Raw genomic sequence first — 13709 nt, 5'->3', positions numbered from 1 at the left:
GCATACCTTAGAAGCTGTGGTGAAGGGCTGATCACTTGTGGAATTAATGGTATCGCATCCAGGATCTGGGAAGTAGTTAGAATATCGTTGATGTTATGCACTTCTGAACTGATCTTACTTTTATCAGTGTCTGCTGAATCTTGTTCAGACTCGCCAACTTTTTCAATCTCGGATTGAGACATGGCAGAGCTATACATGGACTCTACTAAAGGACGGCTGGTATCGAAGCACTCAGGAAGGATGATGAAATAATCCTCTGAAGATGCAGAGGAGCCTTGACTTTGAACTTCATCTTTAACATTATCGTCATTATCTTCATTGTCTTCATCTAGGTCTTCGGATGGTTTATCAGCATCCTTGCCCCCAACGTACAACCCACAGCAAGCTTCATTATTCTCTAAAAAAAAAATATGAAACATAAAAAAATGGCAACACAGAAAAGCAGAACTTCATTTTCATTTTCGGTGAAACAGGCCATTTGTCTAAAGTCCCAAGAGGAGGGACCAACAGAGGACCTGGGAGCAATAGGTAGGGTGTAGCTCTGTTTATTATGCAAAACACAAAGGACGGAGGAAGGCTTAAAAGCAGGGACATCAATTCACTAAAATGCCTGTGGAAGCGTCAGTGATGTCACATTATCTTTGCACCTGATGACCTCAAAGGAAGTGATGCCACATGCTGTTTGGTGACACACCCATAGATGAGGTTGCAGATGTAAAAGAAATTATAAATTACTCACCCTAGTGACTAACTTACTCTTAGTCCTTAGTCCCCTTTCCTACATACTGCATGGGCGGCTCTTCCAAGGGACGGAAGACGGAACCTTTTTCACCAGAAAAAAACCACCTTCCCCTTTAAATTTAGAGGTGCGCAGGGGGGCAGCCCTGGGAGCATGCTCTGCCCTGACTCTGCCCCTCGACGCCACACCTCAGTCCCCTTAGACGTGTCGACAACAGATTTAACATTGCCTAATGACACTAATTTTATTAGGGGGGAGGTTGTTGGGACGTATGGAGGAAAAGAGACAGAGTATGTTAGTCACCACGGTGAGTAACTTATAATTACTCTTACATCCCGTCCCCTTTCCTCCATTCTGCATGGGCGATTACAACTGAGTGTAGCCCCAGGGTGGAGAGGAGACCTTCCTTACGCAAACAGGTTTCTAAGAACCACCTGTCTGAAAGCCGCGCCTGCTCTAGAACCGGCATCCAAACAGTAGCGCCTGCAGAAAGCCGAAGGGGTGGCCCATGTGGGTGCCCTGCTTATGACCTGCCAAGGGACATGCCGCTGGAAAGCGATGGCTGTTGACTTGGCTCTGACCGCGTGGGTGTGCATGTTGGCCAACAGTGTCTTGTGCTGTCCCTTGTAGGCTTCTTTGGTGGCCGAGACCATCCAACGGGCTATGGAGGCCTGGTACCCCGGTTTTGATCCCCCAATGGTGACAAAAAGTGCATCCGACTTGCAGAAGCCCTTGGTCCCGTCCAGGTAGAATTTCAGTGTACGCCTGACATCAAGGCAGTGCAGAACTCTATGCCTTGTCTTTGGGCTCAGCAAAAAAAGTGGCCAAAACAATTTCTTCGTTCAGATGGAATGCGGACGGCACCTTAGGTAGGAATGCTGGGTGCGTCAGTAGGACTACCCTGTCCTTGTCAAACGTAGTGTATGGCTCCGAGGCAACCAGCGCCTGGATTTCGCTAACTCTGCGAGCCGAGGTGAGGCCGACTAACAAGGCCATCTTAATGGGGACCAGCCTGATGTCCGCAGACGCCATAGGTTCGAATGGTTTGTGCGCCAGGGCACCCAAGACTATGTTGAGGTCCCACATGGGGTGCGGCCTCTTGATGGGCGGGTACAGCCTGGCGAGACCCGTCAAATGTCTCTTGACAATTGGGTTGGAAGAGGAAAAACTCTCCTCTTCCGTGTTTCTGTATGCCACGATGGCTGCGAGGTAAGTGCGGCAGGTGTCCACCTGTACGCCTGAGTGGGCGAGGTGCGCCGAGAAGGAGAGCACGTCGTCCAGAGTACATGCCAGTGGGGGTCGATTTCCTTGGAGGCTGCCCAGTGGCAGAACCTGGTCCATTTACTCTTATACTGGGCTCTGGTAGCCTTGCTCCTAGCGCCCTGTATGATTTCCAGATTAGCCTGGGAGAGGCTGAGGTGCCTTAGCGTCACCTGCTCACGAACCACACTGAGTGCTAGCTTCTGTGGCGCGGGGTGGATGACCCTGCCCCCCTGCTGCGCCAGAAGATGTGCTGGGCACTTCGGCAGGTGAATCGGGGGCATCTCTGAGAGGCTGAGCAGCTCTGAGAACCATGGCCTGACTGGCCACCATGGAGCTATTAGAATGTTATTGAGCTGGCGAGACTCCTTGATCTTGCAAATCACCCTGTGAATAAGCGGAGTGGGCGGGAAAGCACAAGCTGTCATGCTGTTCCACAGAATCTGAAATGCGTCACCCAGGGAGCCGGAGACCTGTGCCTGCCAGAAGGCAAATTGAGGGCATTTCGTGTTGTGCCAGGTGGCAAAGAGATCCACCTGGGGACAACCCCATCTGCTGAAGATCTCCTGAGTAATGAGGTTGTTTAACTGCCACTCGTAGTTGTCCGCTCCCAACCTGCTGAACCGGTCTGCCTCCAGGTTGGATTCCCCCGGAAGGTGGACTGCCGTGAGGTAGATGTCGTTTTGCAGGGCCCACTCCCACATGCTGATTGCCAGTCTGCACAGTGGAGGGGATCTGTGACCTCCCTGCTTATTGACATAGTACATGCTGGTTGAGTTGTCTGTCTGGATGAGGACAACTTTGCCCCTGATAAGTGGGAGGAATGCTCTGAGCGCTAGCCAGATGGCGTTCAGCTCCAACCAATTGATATGGTACTCCTGCTCGTGTCGTGCCCAGGTGTCGTGGCCCGAGAGATCGTCCAGAGTGGCTCCCCACCCATCAAGGGAGGAGTCTGTGGTGATGGTGACCTGTGGTGGGAGGCTGGAAGGGATTGCCCGTCCATAGGTTGCAGTCCATGGACCACCATGTGAGGTCCTGGTGGAGAGATGGAGGAACGTTGATCATCACGGATTGAGAGCCCCGCTCGTGGTTCCATGATGCTGCGAAGTGCAGCTGTATCCTCCTCATCCTGAGTCTTGTGTGGGCGACGTCTAATAGGACCGCAGCCAATGGACCCAGGAGGTGCTGTTACCACCAGGCCGAGGTCACCTCTCTGCTGAGAAGGTGAGTACTGACCCTCTTGATGGCTGTGATCTTGTGCTCCGAAGGAAACACCCTCTCGGAGCACGTGTCCCAGATAAGGCCCAAGAATGTCAGATTCTGCGTGGGTTGCAGCTGCGACTTCTTGAGATTGAGCGAAAAGCCCAGATCGTGCAGTGTGTTCATAAGAGCCTGGGAAGTGTGGTGAACTGCTTCCGGCGATGTAGCCCTGACGAGCAAGTCGTTGAGGTATGGGTAGATGTGGAGGCCCTGAGCCCTGAGGAGGGCATCCACAGTGTTCATTAATCTGGTAAAGACCCTGGGGGCCGAGTTGAGGCCAATAAAAAAGGACCTGGTATTGGAAATGGTAGCCTATGATCCTGAACCGTAGGCAAGATCGATGGGGCTGCCATATCAAGACGTGTAGATACGCGTCCTTCAGATCCAGGGAGCACTGTTACGCTCACCTGGACCCCACAGGGGTGTCGATTGGAACCGGACAGCTGCGGTCTCTGTCAACGTGATGCGTAGTGCAGAGATGACGGTCTGGACTGGCCCGCCTAGTCTTGTCTGCTGGTCCCGAAGAAGTATTTTCCTGCAAGTGGAGACAGGGATTAGCCACCTGTGGGTTTTAGTGATGGCCTCCCAACTGTTCTCGCTCTCCCCCACTAATAACCTCCGATATCCCCTTAGTAACCTCACCTTATGTTTGTAAAAGATGAGCTCTCCATCCTGCGTGTCTTGCAGGGGCGCGTAGATACCAGTTACTTCACTGGTTTGAAGGCGTTGTGAGAGTTCCGGTAAGCATTGACTCTGAAGTCCCAGGCGGGCTTGGCAAGTATCAAGTTCAAAGAGTTCAACGTGCCCGATGTTCACTCTTGTCCCCTTCCTTCCTTAAGTTGCAACTGAGTTTGTGAGAAGAAGGTCTCGTAGCTGCTGCTGGCATTCAGGTAAGAGTCTGTGTTACCCAACGCTGTCCAGTAACTATTGCATGCATTAACATGTTGTTTTTCTCCCTCTTTACAGATGCGGCATATGAAGATATGGAGAATAATACCACCGGTGGTAAATCAGGTAAGTCTGTGGTGGTAAGAGGTATTTGTTGATTCCCTTGGCTCACCTTGTTATTCTTGTGCCCCTAGGTGCCGGAGTACGGCGAAGAAATGATGGACAGTGCCGGATCGAAAGATGCTGTGAGAACTGGTGAGTATGGCGCTGTGCTGGAGCTGGCGAAGCGACGCGTGCAGGACTGATGTACTTTCCAGGTCATGAGATGAAATGGATCAGGAATCAGGTGAGGAATTTGAAATAAGTTCGTTGTCTAAACTTGTCCTTTTCTTCCTCTTTATTCTAGGAGCTCCGGATTCGAGGCGGGCGTGGCAGAAGACTGAATGCTGGCTGCAGGCACGCGGGCGTGGCAGAAGACTGGAAGCTGGCTCCAGGCACGGTGAGAGTCACGCTGCTGGATGCAGAACAACACGAAGCAGGGCGTGGTTTAAATAGCCTCCAAAGTAGTCCCAGGAAAGAAGTTCCCCAGGACCACACCCAAGTAAAAAATAGTCCCTGTAGTAAGATAGTCCCATCCAGGCCTCACGTTGGCTTGGATTTATTTGCAGCATGGTCTGCATGAGGTAAGTAACGTCTATGAGCCTGGCGCTTATGGCGCCAGGACTGACTTATTATGAGCCTGGTGCCTACGGCGCCAGGCCTGAACCCAGACAGCCCCTAGCTGGGGCTGCTGGGGTTTTTGTAAATGTCTGGATGCCTGCTCCCGGCGCTGATGGGCTTGATCCGGATGCCCGGGTGTAGGCATCATGACAAGCACTTCCAGTCTCCCTTGCACAATGTCTCAGCTATTAAAAGCTGGCGTAACCATATTGAATCTTTTTAGAGTCAAGGAGAGGTTGAGGGTGGAAAGGTCCAGCACAACTCTCAGGCTCGCCTGGTTCTTTTTCTGAATGGCAAAACTCCTGGAGTAAAAGCCCAAGCCTTGCTGGGAGGCTGGGACTTCCTCCATGGCCTGGCTCTCTACAAGCGATCGGATCTCCGCCAGAAGAGTTGCTGTCCCAACATGAGGGAGTGGAGGGGAAGAGGGAGGAGAGGCTGGGATGGGTCGGCGGTACCCCGTGGATACTACGGGGAGGATGGGGTCTGCGAAATTCTGGTGCCAGAAATGTGCATGAGAGCAAGCCTGCACCCCCCTTTGGAGACACGTGGACACGGAGGGGTGTGTCATGCCTTCTTTCCCTCAGAGGCTGTTGCGGAGGAGGGGGACTGGAAAAAGCCCTTACTCCCTCCACCCCTTTTTGCTGCTTGCACCGATGTGGAGTCGGCGAGCAGTCTGGCTGCCTGGATCTCCGTTCTTGAAAGCCGCAGAACCCTCTGTATGTATGCACCTTGTCGGAGCGCTGCTGTGACTGGGTCTACAATTTGGGCATGGTCTTTGTGAGGATGGATAAAGACTTGGCCGTTTGTGAGCTGTTTTTCTTTTTGGCCAGCTCCTCGTCCTTTAGCGGCGGTACTTCTCATGTCTGTGGTGATGCAGATGGCCCAGCCAGAGGTGTCAATGTGGGCCACAGTGGAGTCCATGATGTCCTGCGCCACCAGCTTGGCCTCAGCCAGTCCCGCCTTGAAACGCGGTTGGCGCTGCGTAGGAAGCTCTGGGAGGAGAAATTTGCAATTTCCTGCCACAATCTCTGGTTAGTGGTCGCCAGCATGGCATCGGCGTTGGCCTGACGAAGATTCAAGGACGCATTGGAATAGAGTTTCTTCCTGTACGCCTCCAAGATCTTCTCCTCCTTGCCTAGCAGCGCCGCAGAGGAGGAGGCTGAGGACAACTGAGACTTGGAGTATAGTGATGCCGCAGCAATCACTGAGAAGTGTGGCTGAGGATGGGCCGATAGCAAGAGTATATCCCCCTCCATCTGCCTGTACTTGGCATCCAGGCGTCAACTGCCCGCCTGAACAGAGTGGGGCTTGATCCAACCCTTCTTGGCCAGGGTAACTTCATCTGTCTGAAGTGGAATTGCCGTTTTAGCAGAGGGGCGTCACGTGGGGACTTCTGCGAGGACCCACTCTGCTGCTGGCTCGACCTCGGGTTGAGGAAGGCCCAGGTACTCAGCCAGCCCTGCAAGACGTTCATGGAAGGCCTTGGCGGACGATGGCGTGTGGGGGTCGTCCTCATCGTCCGTGTCCACCTGGGGGTCAGGAGAATCCGGCACCGTTGGGGGAGTGGCAGGAGCTGTAGGCTGGGGTACTGGGACCGGAGCTGGAGACTGTGGTGGAGGCTGGTGCGGGACCGCCTGTGGAATCTGTTGGGGGGGCCGGAGCCGATGACAAAGGCTGCGCCGGGGCCGCCGGCAGAGGAGCCTGAGGTGCTGGAAGCATTGGCGGGAGAACCTCCCTCATGGCATCCCTGAGGATCACCCCCATCCGAGGGGACTTCATGAGTCTGAGGAACCTCTCAAAAAACCTGTCCTCACAGGCTCGAGGGGTTGTAGGGGATATAGACGGAGTAGCAGGCGACTGCTGGAGGCGCTGCAAACCCTGTCCATAGGGACGTAGCAGGAACCTACCCTGCGCAAATGAAGGATAGGCTGTAGGCCACGTACCTGGTTGACACCAGTCCCACCTAGACACTTGCTCTTCGCCGATTTCCCATTCCTGGTGTGGCGTCTGACGGGTGCTGATGCCTGGCACGGCGGCCATCTTGTCGAGTTGCCTTTCACATGCCTGTGTCATGTTGCTCAGCTCGCTGGGCCCAGCCTCCTGCAGGACTCTGAGTGTGGATCTTGAGGCCAAGGCCTGGTAGGTGTAAGACCCTCAGCCCGGGGGCCGGCAGAGCTGCGTTTAGGCGCCTCCTCGGCCATATTGCCGGGACTAGGGCCTGGCCCCTCAGACATATTGCCGGTACAAGAGCGTAGCCCCTCGAGTGAAGACCCGGTACAAGAACCTTCTGGTCCCTCAACACTGCCACCGGGAGGATCTGAGGATCCCTCGACCCGTAGGCCGGTAGCTGGGGAGGCCTCGATGCACGTGCTGGTAGTAGAACCTGGGCAGTCCCTCCCGAGCGGGCGAATCCTTGGGAAGGAGTCTCCCTTGTGGGTGCGATGGAGAACAGAGGCCCTACCTTGGGCCTGGAAGGATGTTTGACGAAGTCCTTCAGGTCCTCTGGAGGCAATTTCTGGAAGAGCTCCCTCCACCTGGCTAGCCCGTTCTTCAGCGACCTCGATGACAGGGCGTTGCACACTGTAAAAGCTTGCCAACCGTGGTCTGAGCCAAGGCAACGTAGGCAGAGGGCGTGGGGGTCTGAAGTTGGGAAGAGCCTGTCGCAGGATGGACACCTGCTGAACCTTGTGGAAGGCTACATGCGCCGGGGAGGAGCGTGACGCCTGAGGACCGAGTACCTGTATGACAAAAAAAGACAGAAGTATCCGCGCGTGGAATTACATGGCCGAAGCCAAACCCAGGAGTGCTGGTGAATTCGGCCCGTTCCCGTTGACGGGGAAAAGGGCACTGAGGTATGGCGCTGGAGGGCGGAGTCAGGGCAGCGCATGCTCCCATGGCCGCACTTCCGCGCGCCTCTAAATTTAAAGGGGAAGATGGTTTCTGGTGAAAAAGGTTCTGTCTCCCGTCCCTTGGAAGGGACGCCCATGAAATGTGGAGGAAAGGGGACAGAACGATTAAAACAATTTTAACAAACTTAAAAAAAAATTATAATCAAATGACTAGTCACAAACACAGTCAAAGGACTAATTTAGTTACTAATTATATTTTAGCTAGGGTGACGCCTTATCATACCATCGGTAAGAGCATATAACATGATGGGGTCACTTATGACGGGGGACTGCCTTAACATGCGAATAGAGCCACATATGTCCAGTTGCCATCATCTTATCTTATTTATAGCCTAATGTGGTAGGCACATTAATAATATACTTAATGCAACCCCTCATTTCCAGGTACTGCCGTGATATGCCAAGTATAGCCTACTATATATAGTTACTGCTATCTTATGCCTTTATGTCCTCACATGTGAAGTATATCAGAACATGTAATGTACAGCCAGACACATACAGGTGAAGTCTCTACTACCTGAGAGATGACATCTAGTGGCACTTAATGTCTTGGAATCCCTGCTATGGTCACATGTTAAGTGACATGTGCAGGTGCTAACATCATACGCCTAGAACATCCGCACAAGTTTCAGAAATGTCACCTTATGCCAGTTAAAGCCCTGTATCCATGCACAGTCATCAGTTTCTAGTCTTTATAAGAAAAACATAAATTTTAAAAAAAGTTTTCAGTGAAAGGAAAATAACGAAAACATTTAGAATTATATTGTCTTTTTTAATCTGGCCCCTGCCGTTTCTCCAGCTTTAGGACCCCCCCACCCTTTTTAATCCCTTACCACACCCCCATATATACTTTTAACAATTATTTTTCTGTTATTTATTTTTCACTCAACAAGCAATTTGTTATTTTTTTTCTTCGTTATAAACACTGTATACCACAGTCACCATATGGAAGGTTGATTCTCACATGCCCTTGTGCTACCACTTTATACAAATGCAGAAATAAATGCCATCTAATGACAGTAAATGATGACATGTGCCTGGTAAACTCACTATATGTAATGTGCTGTCATGAACCAAGCATAATCTCAAATTTCAGCTAATTTGGTTTAATGTCTGGTATAGTCCTCATATGTAAGGCACAGGCTCACCCGCAAACAATACAGCATAACAACATCAACATTTTATGTACTGCTTCATGACTATTCCTCCTTCTATCCCCTTGTTAGGAGCGTTTTTCAAAGTCACTACCTGGGGTAGGATTGGGAAAAGCCAACATAAGGTTAGCAAAGCTTTCACAACCCCATTTGAGCTAAACTACTTACTTAAGCAGCATAGATCAAGCAGTAAGGCTGAACCAAGGAGGAAGTGGGCACTGTTGTGTAGTACAGTTAACACATCAGAAATAGTCAATAAGAAGACCCACAAAGGGAAGGACAAAAATAATATTAATGTATTACAGTACTATACTTAAGCACATTTTAAATATTCAAAGATAAATACAAATATCATATATAGGATACATTATTCACAGTAATCGTATTTCTGATGCTTGTATCTGCTTAGATTCACATGCTGTGCATAGGCCGACATCTAGTGGAAGCTGTGTAATATTACAGTTGTTGTTTTTGAAACTCGAAAAAGGACGTCAACAGGGCGTGCCAGTAATACTATCCTTAGTGGGACGTCCACTGTACCCATGATCCTTCACCCGTCGAGGTCCCTCAGATAGTTATTTTTCTGACATGAGGTAGCATTAAGTGTGCGTGAGTACAGTTGTATCCAGGCAGATACATATCAGACAAGCTCATAAGCATCCATGCGCCTTCTCTCCAAGGGGAGCAAGGGTGAGTGCATGTGAATCTAAACTGATACAAGCATCAGAAGTATGATAACAGTGAATAATGTATCCCTTCTGAGGCTTGTGGAATCTGCTTAGATCACATGCTGTGCATAGATTAGCGAGCAGTGTTAGAAGAAGGTGGTGGGATGCGACAAGGTTCATGTGCAAATAGATGTCTTAGAACCGCTTGTCCCACCTGAGTATCTGTCTTGGAATGAGTGTCAATGTAGTAACGCTGATTGAAAGTGTATACTGAGCTCCATATAGCTGCTTTGCAAACGCTGTCTAGAGGGACATTTGCAATGAAAGCCAGAGTGGCTCCTGTGCTCCTTGTGGAGGGAGCCCTGGGCGTAAAAGGCAGTGTCTTGTTTGATAGGGAATAGCACAATTGTATATATCTGACTATCCACCTTGAGATGGCATTCATTGGAATGTGGTCTCCTTCTCTGCCTGGAGCTATGGAGACAAACGGTTGATCTGTTTTTCTTAGCGGTCTGGTCTTGTCTACAGTAGAGGACCGCCCTCCTCATATCTACTGTGTGGAGTTTTACCTCAGCTGAGCTGGTGGGTTCCTGAAAGAAAGCCGGTAGCTCAATAGACTGGTTTACATTAAATTTACAGATAAACTTAGAGGAGAACCTAGGATGCGTACGTAAAACCAGTTTGTGTACAACAAACAAAGGATCCTGCACTGACAACGCTTGTATTTTACTCACTCTTCTTATTGAAGTAATAGCCACTAAGAAGGCAGTTTGTAAGTTAGGTGTTTAAGACTACACTTCTGCATCGGCTCGACATAGCATTGAGCTCTCATCCTGGCGGCGATTAGAAATTGGGGGGTGAAGTCTCTTTACCCCCTCCATGAATGCTTTGATGGCAGGCACCTTCCACCATGAGACTTTATTGTGGGAGGTGGTGTAGGCTGACAATGCCGCCAGGTGGACCTTTAAGGAGCTGAATACTAACCCTGAGTCTAGCAAGTCGAGCATATAAGTTAGAATGTGGCATGGAGTACATTCTATGGGGTTAATTTGTTTAGAATGGCACCAAATTACGAATCTTCTACACTTGTCAAAATAACAGTGCCTAGTGTTAGGTTTCCTTGCTTCTCTCAAGATATCCATACATCTCTGTGGTAGGTTAGGATGTCTGAACTCTGACTTCAGGAGCCATGCTGCCAAGTTCATTGAGTGAGGTTGAGGGTTCACTGTTAGCCCCCCGTGCTGAGTTAGCAGACTGTACGGGCACAGGAGCTTGATGGGATCGCACATCGCCAGTTTGCATACCAGGGTTGTCTTGCCCACATAGGAGCAACTAGGATGAGCGACATCTGTTCCTTGTGGATCTTGTTGACCACCTTCTTCAGGAGAGGTGTTCGGGGAAAAGCTTAAGCAAATTTCCCTGACCAGTTCCCTCCATAGGGCGTTCCCCTTGGAGCCTGGCTGGGGGAACCTGGATGTGAAGTCTGGCCATTGACCGTTTTCGCTTGTAGCAAACAAGTCTATTGTGGGGTAACCCCATTGAGAGAAGAGGTGTTCTACAACCCCTTCGTGTAGTCGCCATTCGTATTCCTCTGGTAGGGGATCTCTACTCAGTGAGTGTGCCAGAGAGTTGAGTTCCCCTGGAACGTGTTGTGACGATAGGAATATCTTCCGTTTGAGTGCCCATTTCCAAAATTTTTGCGAAAGCCTGGACAGATTTGGAGAACGTGTGCCCCCCTGTTTGTTGATGTAAAACATTGCTGTAGTGCTGTCTGTCAGGACTTGGACAGATTGGTTCGCCAGGTGAACTTCAAATGCCTGAAGGGCTTTGAATACTGCCACAGTTCTAGCAGGTTGATGTGGTTCTGTGCCGCCACACAAGATCACAGACCCTGAGATGTGTGGTGAAGGTAATGAGCCCTCAACCCCGCGAGTGAGGTGTCTGTTTTGACAATCGCCTGTACTTCCGGATCGAAGAAGGGTTTCCCCCTTCAACAGATTTTCTCTTGTCCACCAGCGAAGATTTTGTACTAGTGTTGGCGAAACAACCACTAGATTGTCCCACTGACCACTTGCCTGAGACCATTGTTTTGCCAACCACCCCTGCATGGGTCGCATGTGCAGGCTCGCGTGTGGTACCAGGTGTGGTACCAGGTAAATACAAGATGCCATTATGCGTAGCAAACACATAGCTTTACGCACCCTTAACTGGCGGCCGGCCTGATAATGCAGTATTTGCAGTAACATGTTTTGGACTCTTTCCTCTGATGGAAAGACCAACCCCTCTTGTGTGTTCATAACAGCTCCTAGGAACTTTTTGTTTGTGCTTGACACTAGGCTTATTTTTTTCTCTTTGATGGAGAAGCACAATTGAAAGAGAAGGTTGGTTGATAGTTCTTTGAATGTTTTGCCTGCAAATAAGGGGAGACTCCCCGGTAATCAGCTAGTCGTCCAAGTAAGGGTACACTGGGATTGCCTTCCTGTGCAGGTGTGCTGCCACCACCGCCAGTACCTTCGTGAATACCCTTGGAGCAGATGCTATTTTGAAGGGCAGCACCTTGAATTGGTAGTGCTGGTTCGCTATCTTGAAACGCAAGAATCTTTTGTGCGCTGGGAACATTGAAATATGAAAATAGGCATCTTTCATATCCAGTGTTGCCATGTAATCCCCCTTTTTTAGTAGAGGGAATAGGTCTTGTAGCGTAGTCACACAACTCTTGTGGCTTGACATATTTGTTTGCAGGGCTTATCTAATACTGGGTGCATGGTTAGATCTTTCATTGGCACAAGGAAGTAAGTTGAATACCCTTGTTTACCTGATTGGCCGGGCCAACTTCTAGTGCGTCCTTTAGGAGCAGCGTGGCAATTTCCTCGAGGAGGATTTGTTGGTCTTCTTTGGAGTGGGTTTTCTGGCGTGGGGGATGGTTCCGGGGTTGTTTGAGAAGCTCTGTACAATATCCGCCCACTACGGTGGACAACACCCATCTGTCTGAAGTGACTCCCTCCCATGCATGGGTGAAGCTGGAAATGCACCCTCCTATTGGAGAGGCATGGGAAGGCACCTGGAGCGGATAGTCACTGCTTCTGAGGTGGGGTACCTCCTCGGGAGGAGGAGCCCCTACCGCGACCACAGGATCTGCACGGTCCTCTTGGGTAATATTGGGAGGACTGGCCCTGATTATTTTCACAAGAAGTATTCTGGTTATAGTTGGAGCTACTTTGAGAATGTTGGCTTTGTGAGCGACCAAATTGCTGTTTCCCCTTTGGCCAGTTGGTTTATTGCTCAGTTGGCCCAAAGACGAGAGTCTCGCACTCCTTGGCTGCTTTAAGGCTTCCTCAACTGCTTTACCAAAGAGCACATTGGGCTTAACGGGCATGTTGATAAGTGTGGCTTATGTCTCTGGTTTAAACCCTGATTGGCGTATCCAAGCGTGATGCTTGATAATTGTCCCCTCCGCTATTATTCTGCCACCGTTAACAGCAGTGTAATGATTGGTTTTTAAGTGGTTCAGTGGCCAATGACAGTAAGGCCGAGACCTTGTCCCATTTATGGCAGTTGTAGCTAGATAACAAGGTTGAATTGTTAGCTATTCTAGTTTGGAACGCCGCTGAAGAGGCCACCTTCCTGCCCATTGTGTATAGCCTCTTTCTTCCTTTGTCAGGTAGAGCCTCAGAGGACGCAAGGGGAGTTCAAGCCCATTTTCTTGTTGTAGTGAAAACCAATGAGTCAGGCTTCAATTGACCTCTGATGCATAGCAGCTCAGAAGGGTCAGGTTTAAACAGCTTCTCTATGCGGGAGTTCACTGCCCGCGTAAGATTAGGAGTCTCCAGCAAGGGCTGTATTTTTCGCTGAACTGATTTGAGGAGGGGAATAAACTGAGTTACAGCTTTCTTTTCTCATAAGATGTCATCCACAAAAATCCTTATCTTGTTGGTCTTCCTGCATCGCTATTTGAAAATGTTCCGATGCCTTTACGAGCACTTCATTAAGCATGGGTTGGTTGTCTATGGGTGAGTCCGTTACCGGAGGGTCCTGATCAACAGGAGAGTCTATGATATACATTTCTGTATCGGGGTCACCCCCCTCATCCTCATTATCCATGGGATAAGGG

General features: G+C 50.1%; 1 protein-coding gene across 5 annotated transcripts in view; it reads right to left on the bottom strand.

Annotated features, from left to right (window-relative positions):
- The window catches only part of NBR1 (NBR1 autophagy cargo receptor), a 1466631-nt gene that overhangs the window by 276167 nt on the left and 1176755 nt on the right, over positions 1 to 13709 (bottom strand). For all 5 annotated transcript variants that reach the window (XM_069634202.1, XM_069634206.1, XM_069634204.1 and 2 more), the window contains one exon: positions 7 to 397. In XM_069634202.1, the coding sequence (XP_069490303.1) occupies positions 7 to 397 (391 nt within the window). The remainder of the gene's footprint in view (positions 1 to 6; positions 398 to 13709) is intronic.

The sequence above is a fragment of the Ambystoma mexicanum genome, chromosome 13, assembly GCF_040938575.1.
Source record: "Ambystoma mexicanum isolate Mex_15411 chromosome 13, UKY_AmexF1_1, whole genome shotgun sequence".
In the NCBI taxonomy this organism is placed as follows: domain Eukaryota; kingdom Metazoa; phylum Chordata; class Amphibia; order Caudata; family Ambystomatidae; genus Ambystoma; species Ambystoma mexicanum.
Note: the sequence above shows the minus strand (reverse complement) of the source record. Positions and strands in the feature narration are given on the sequence as shown.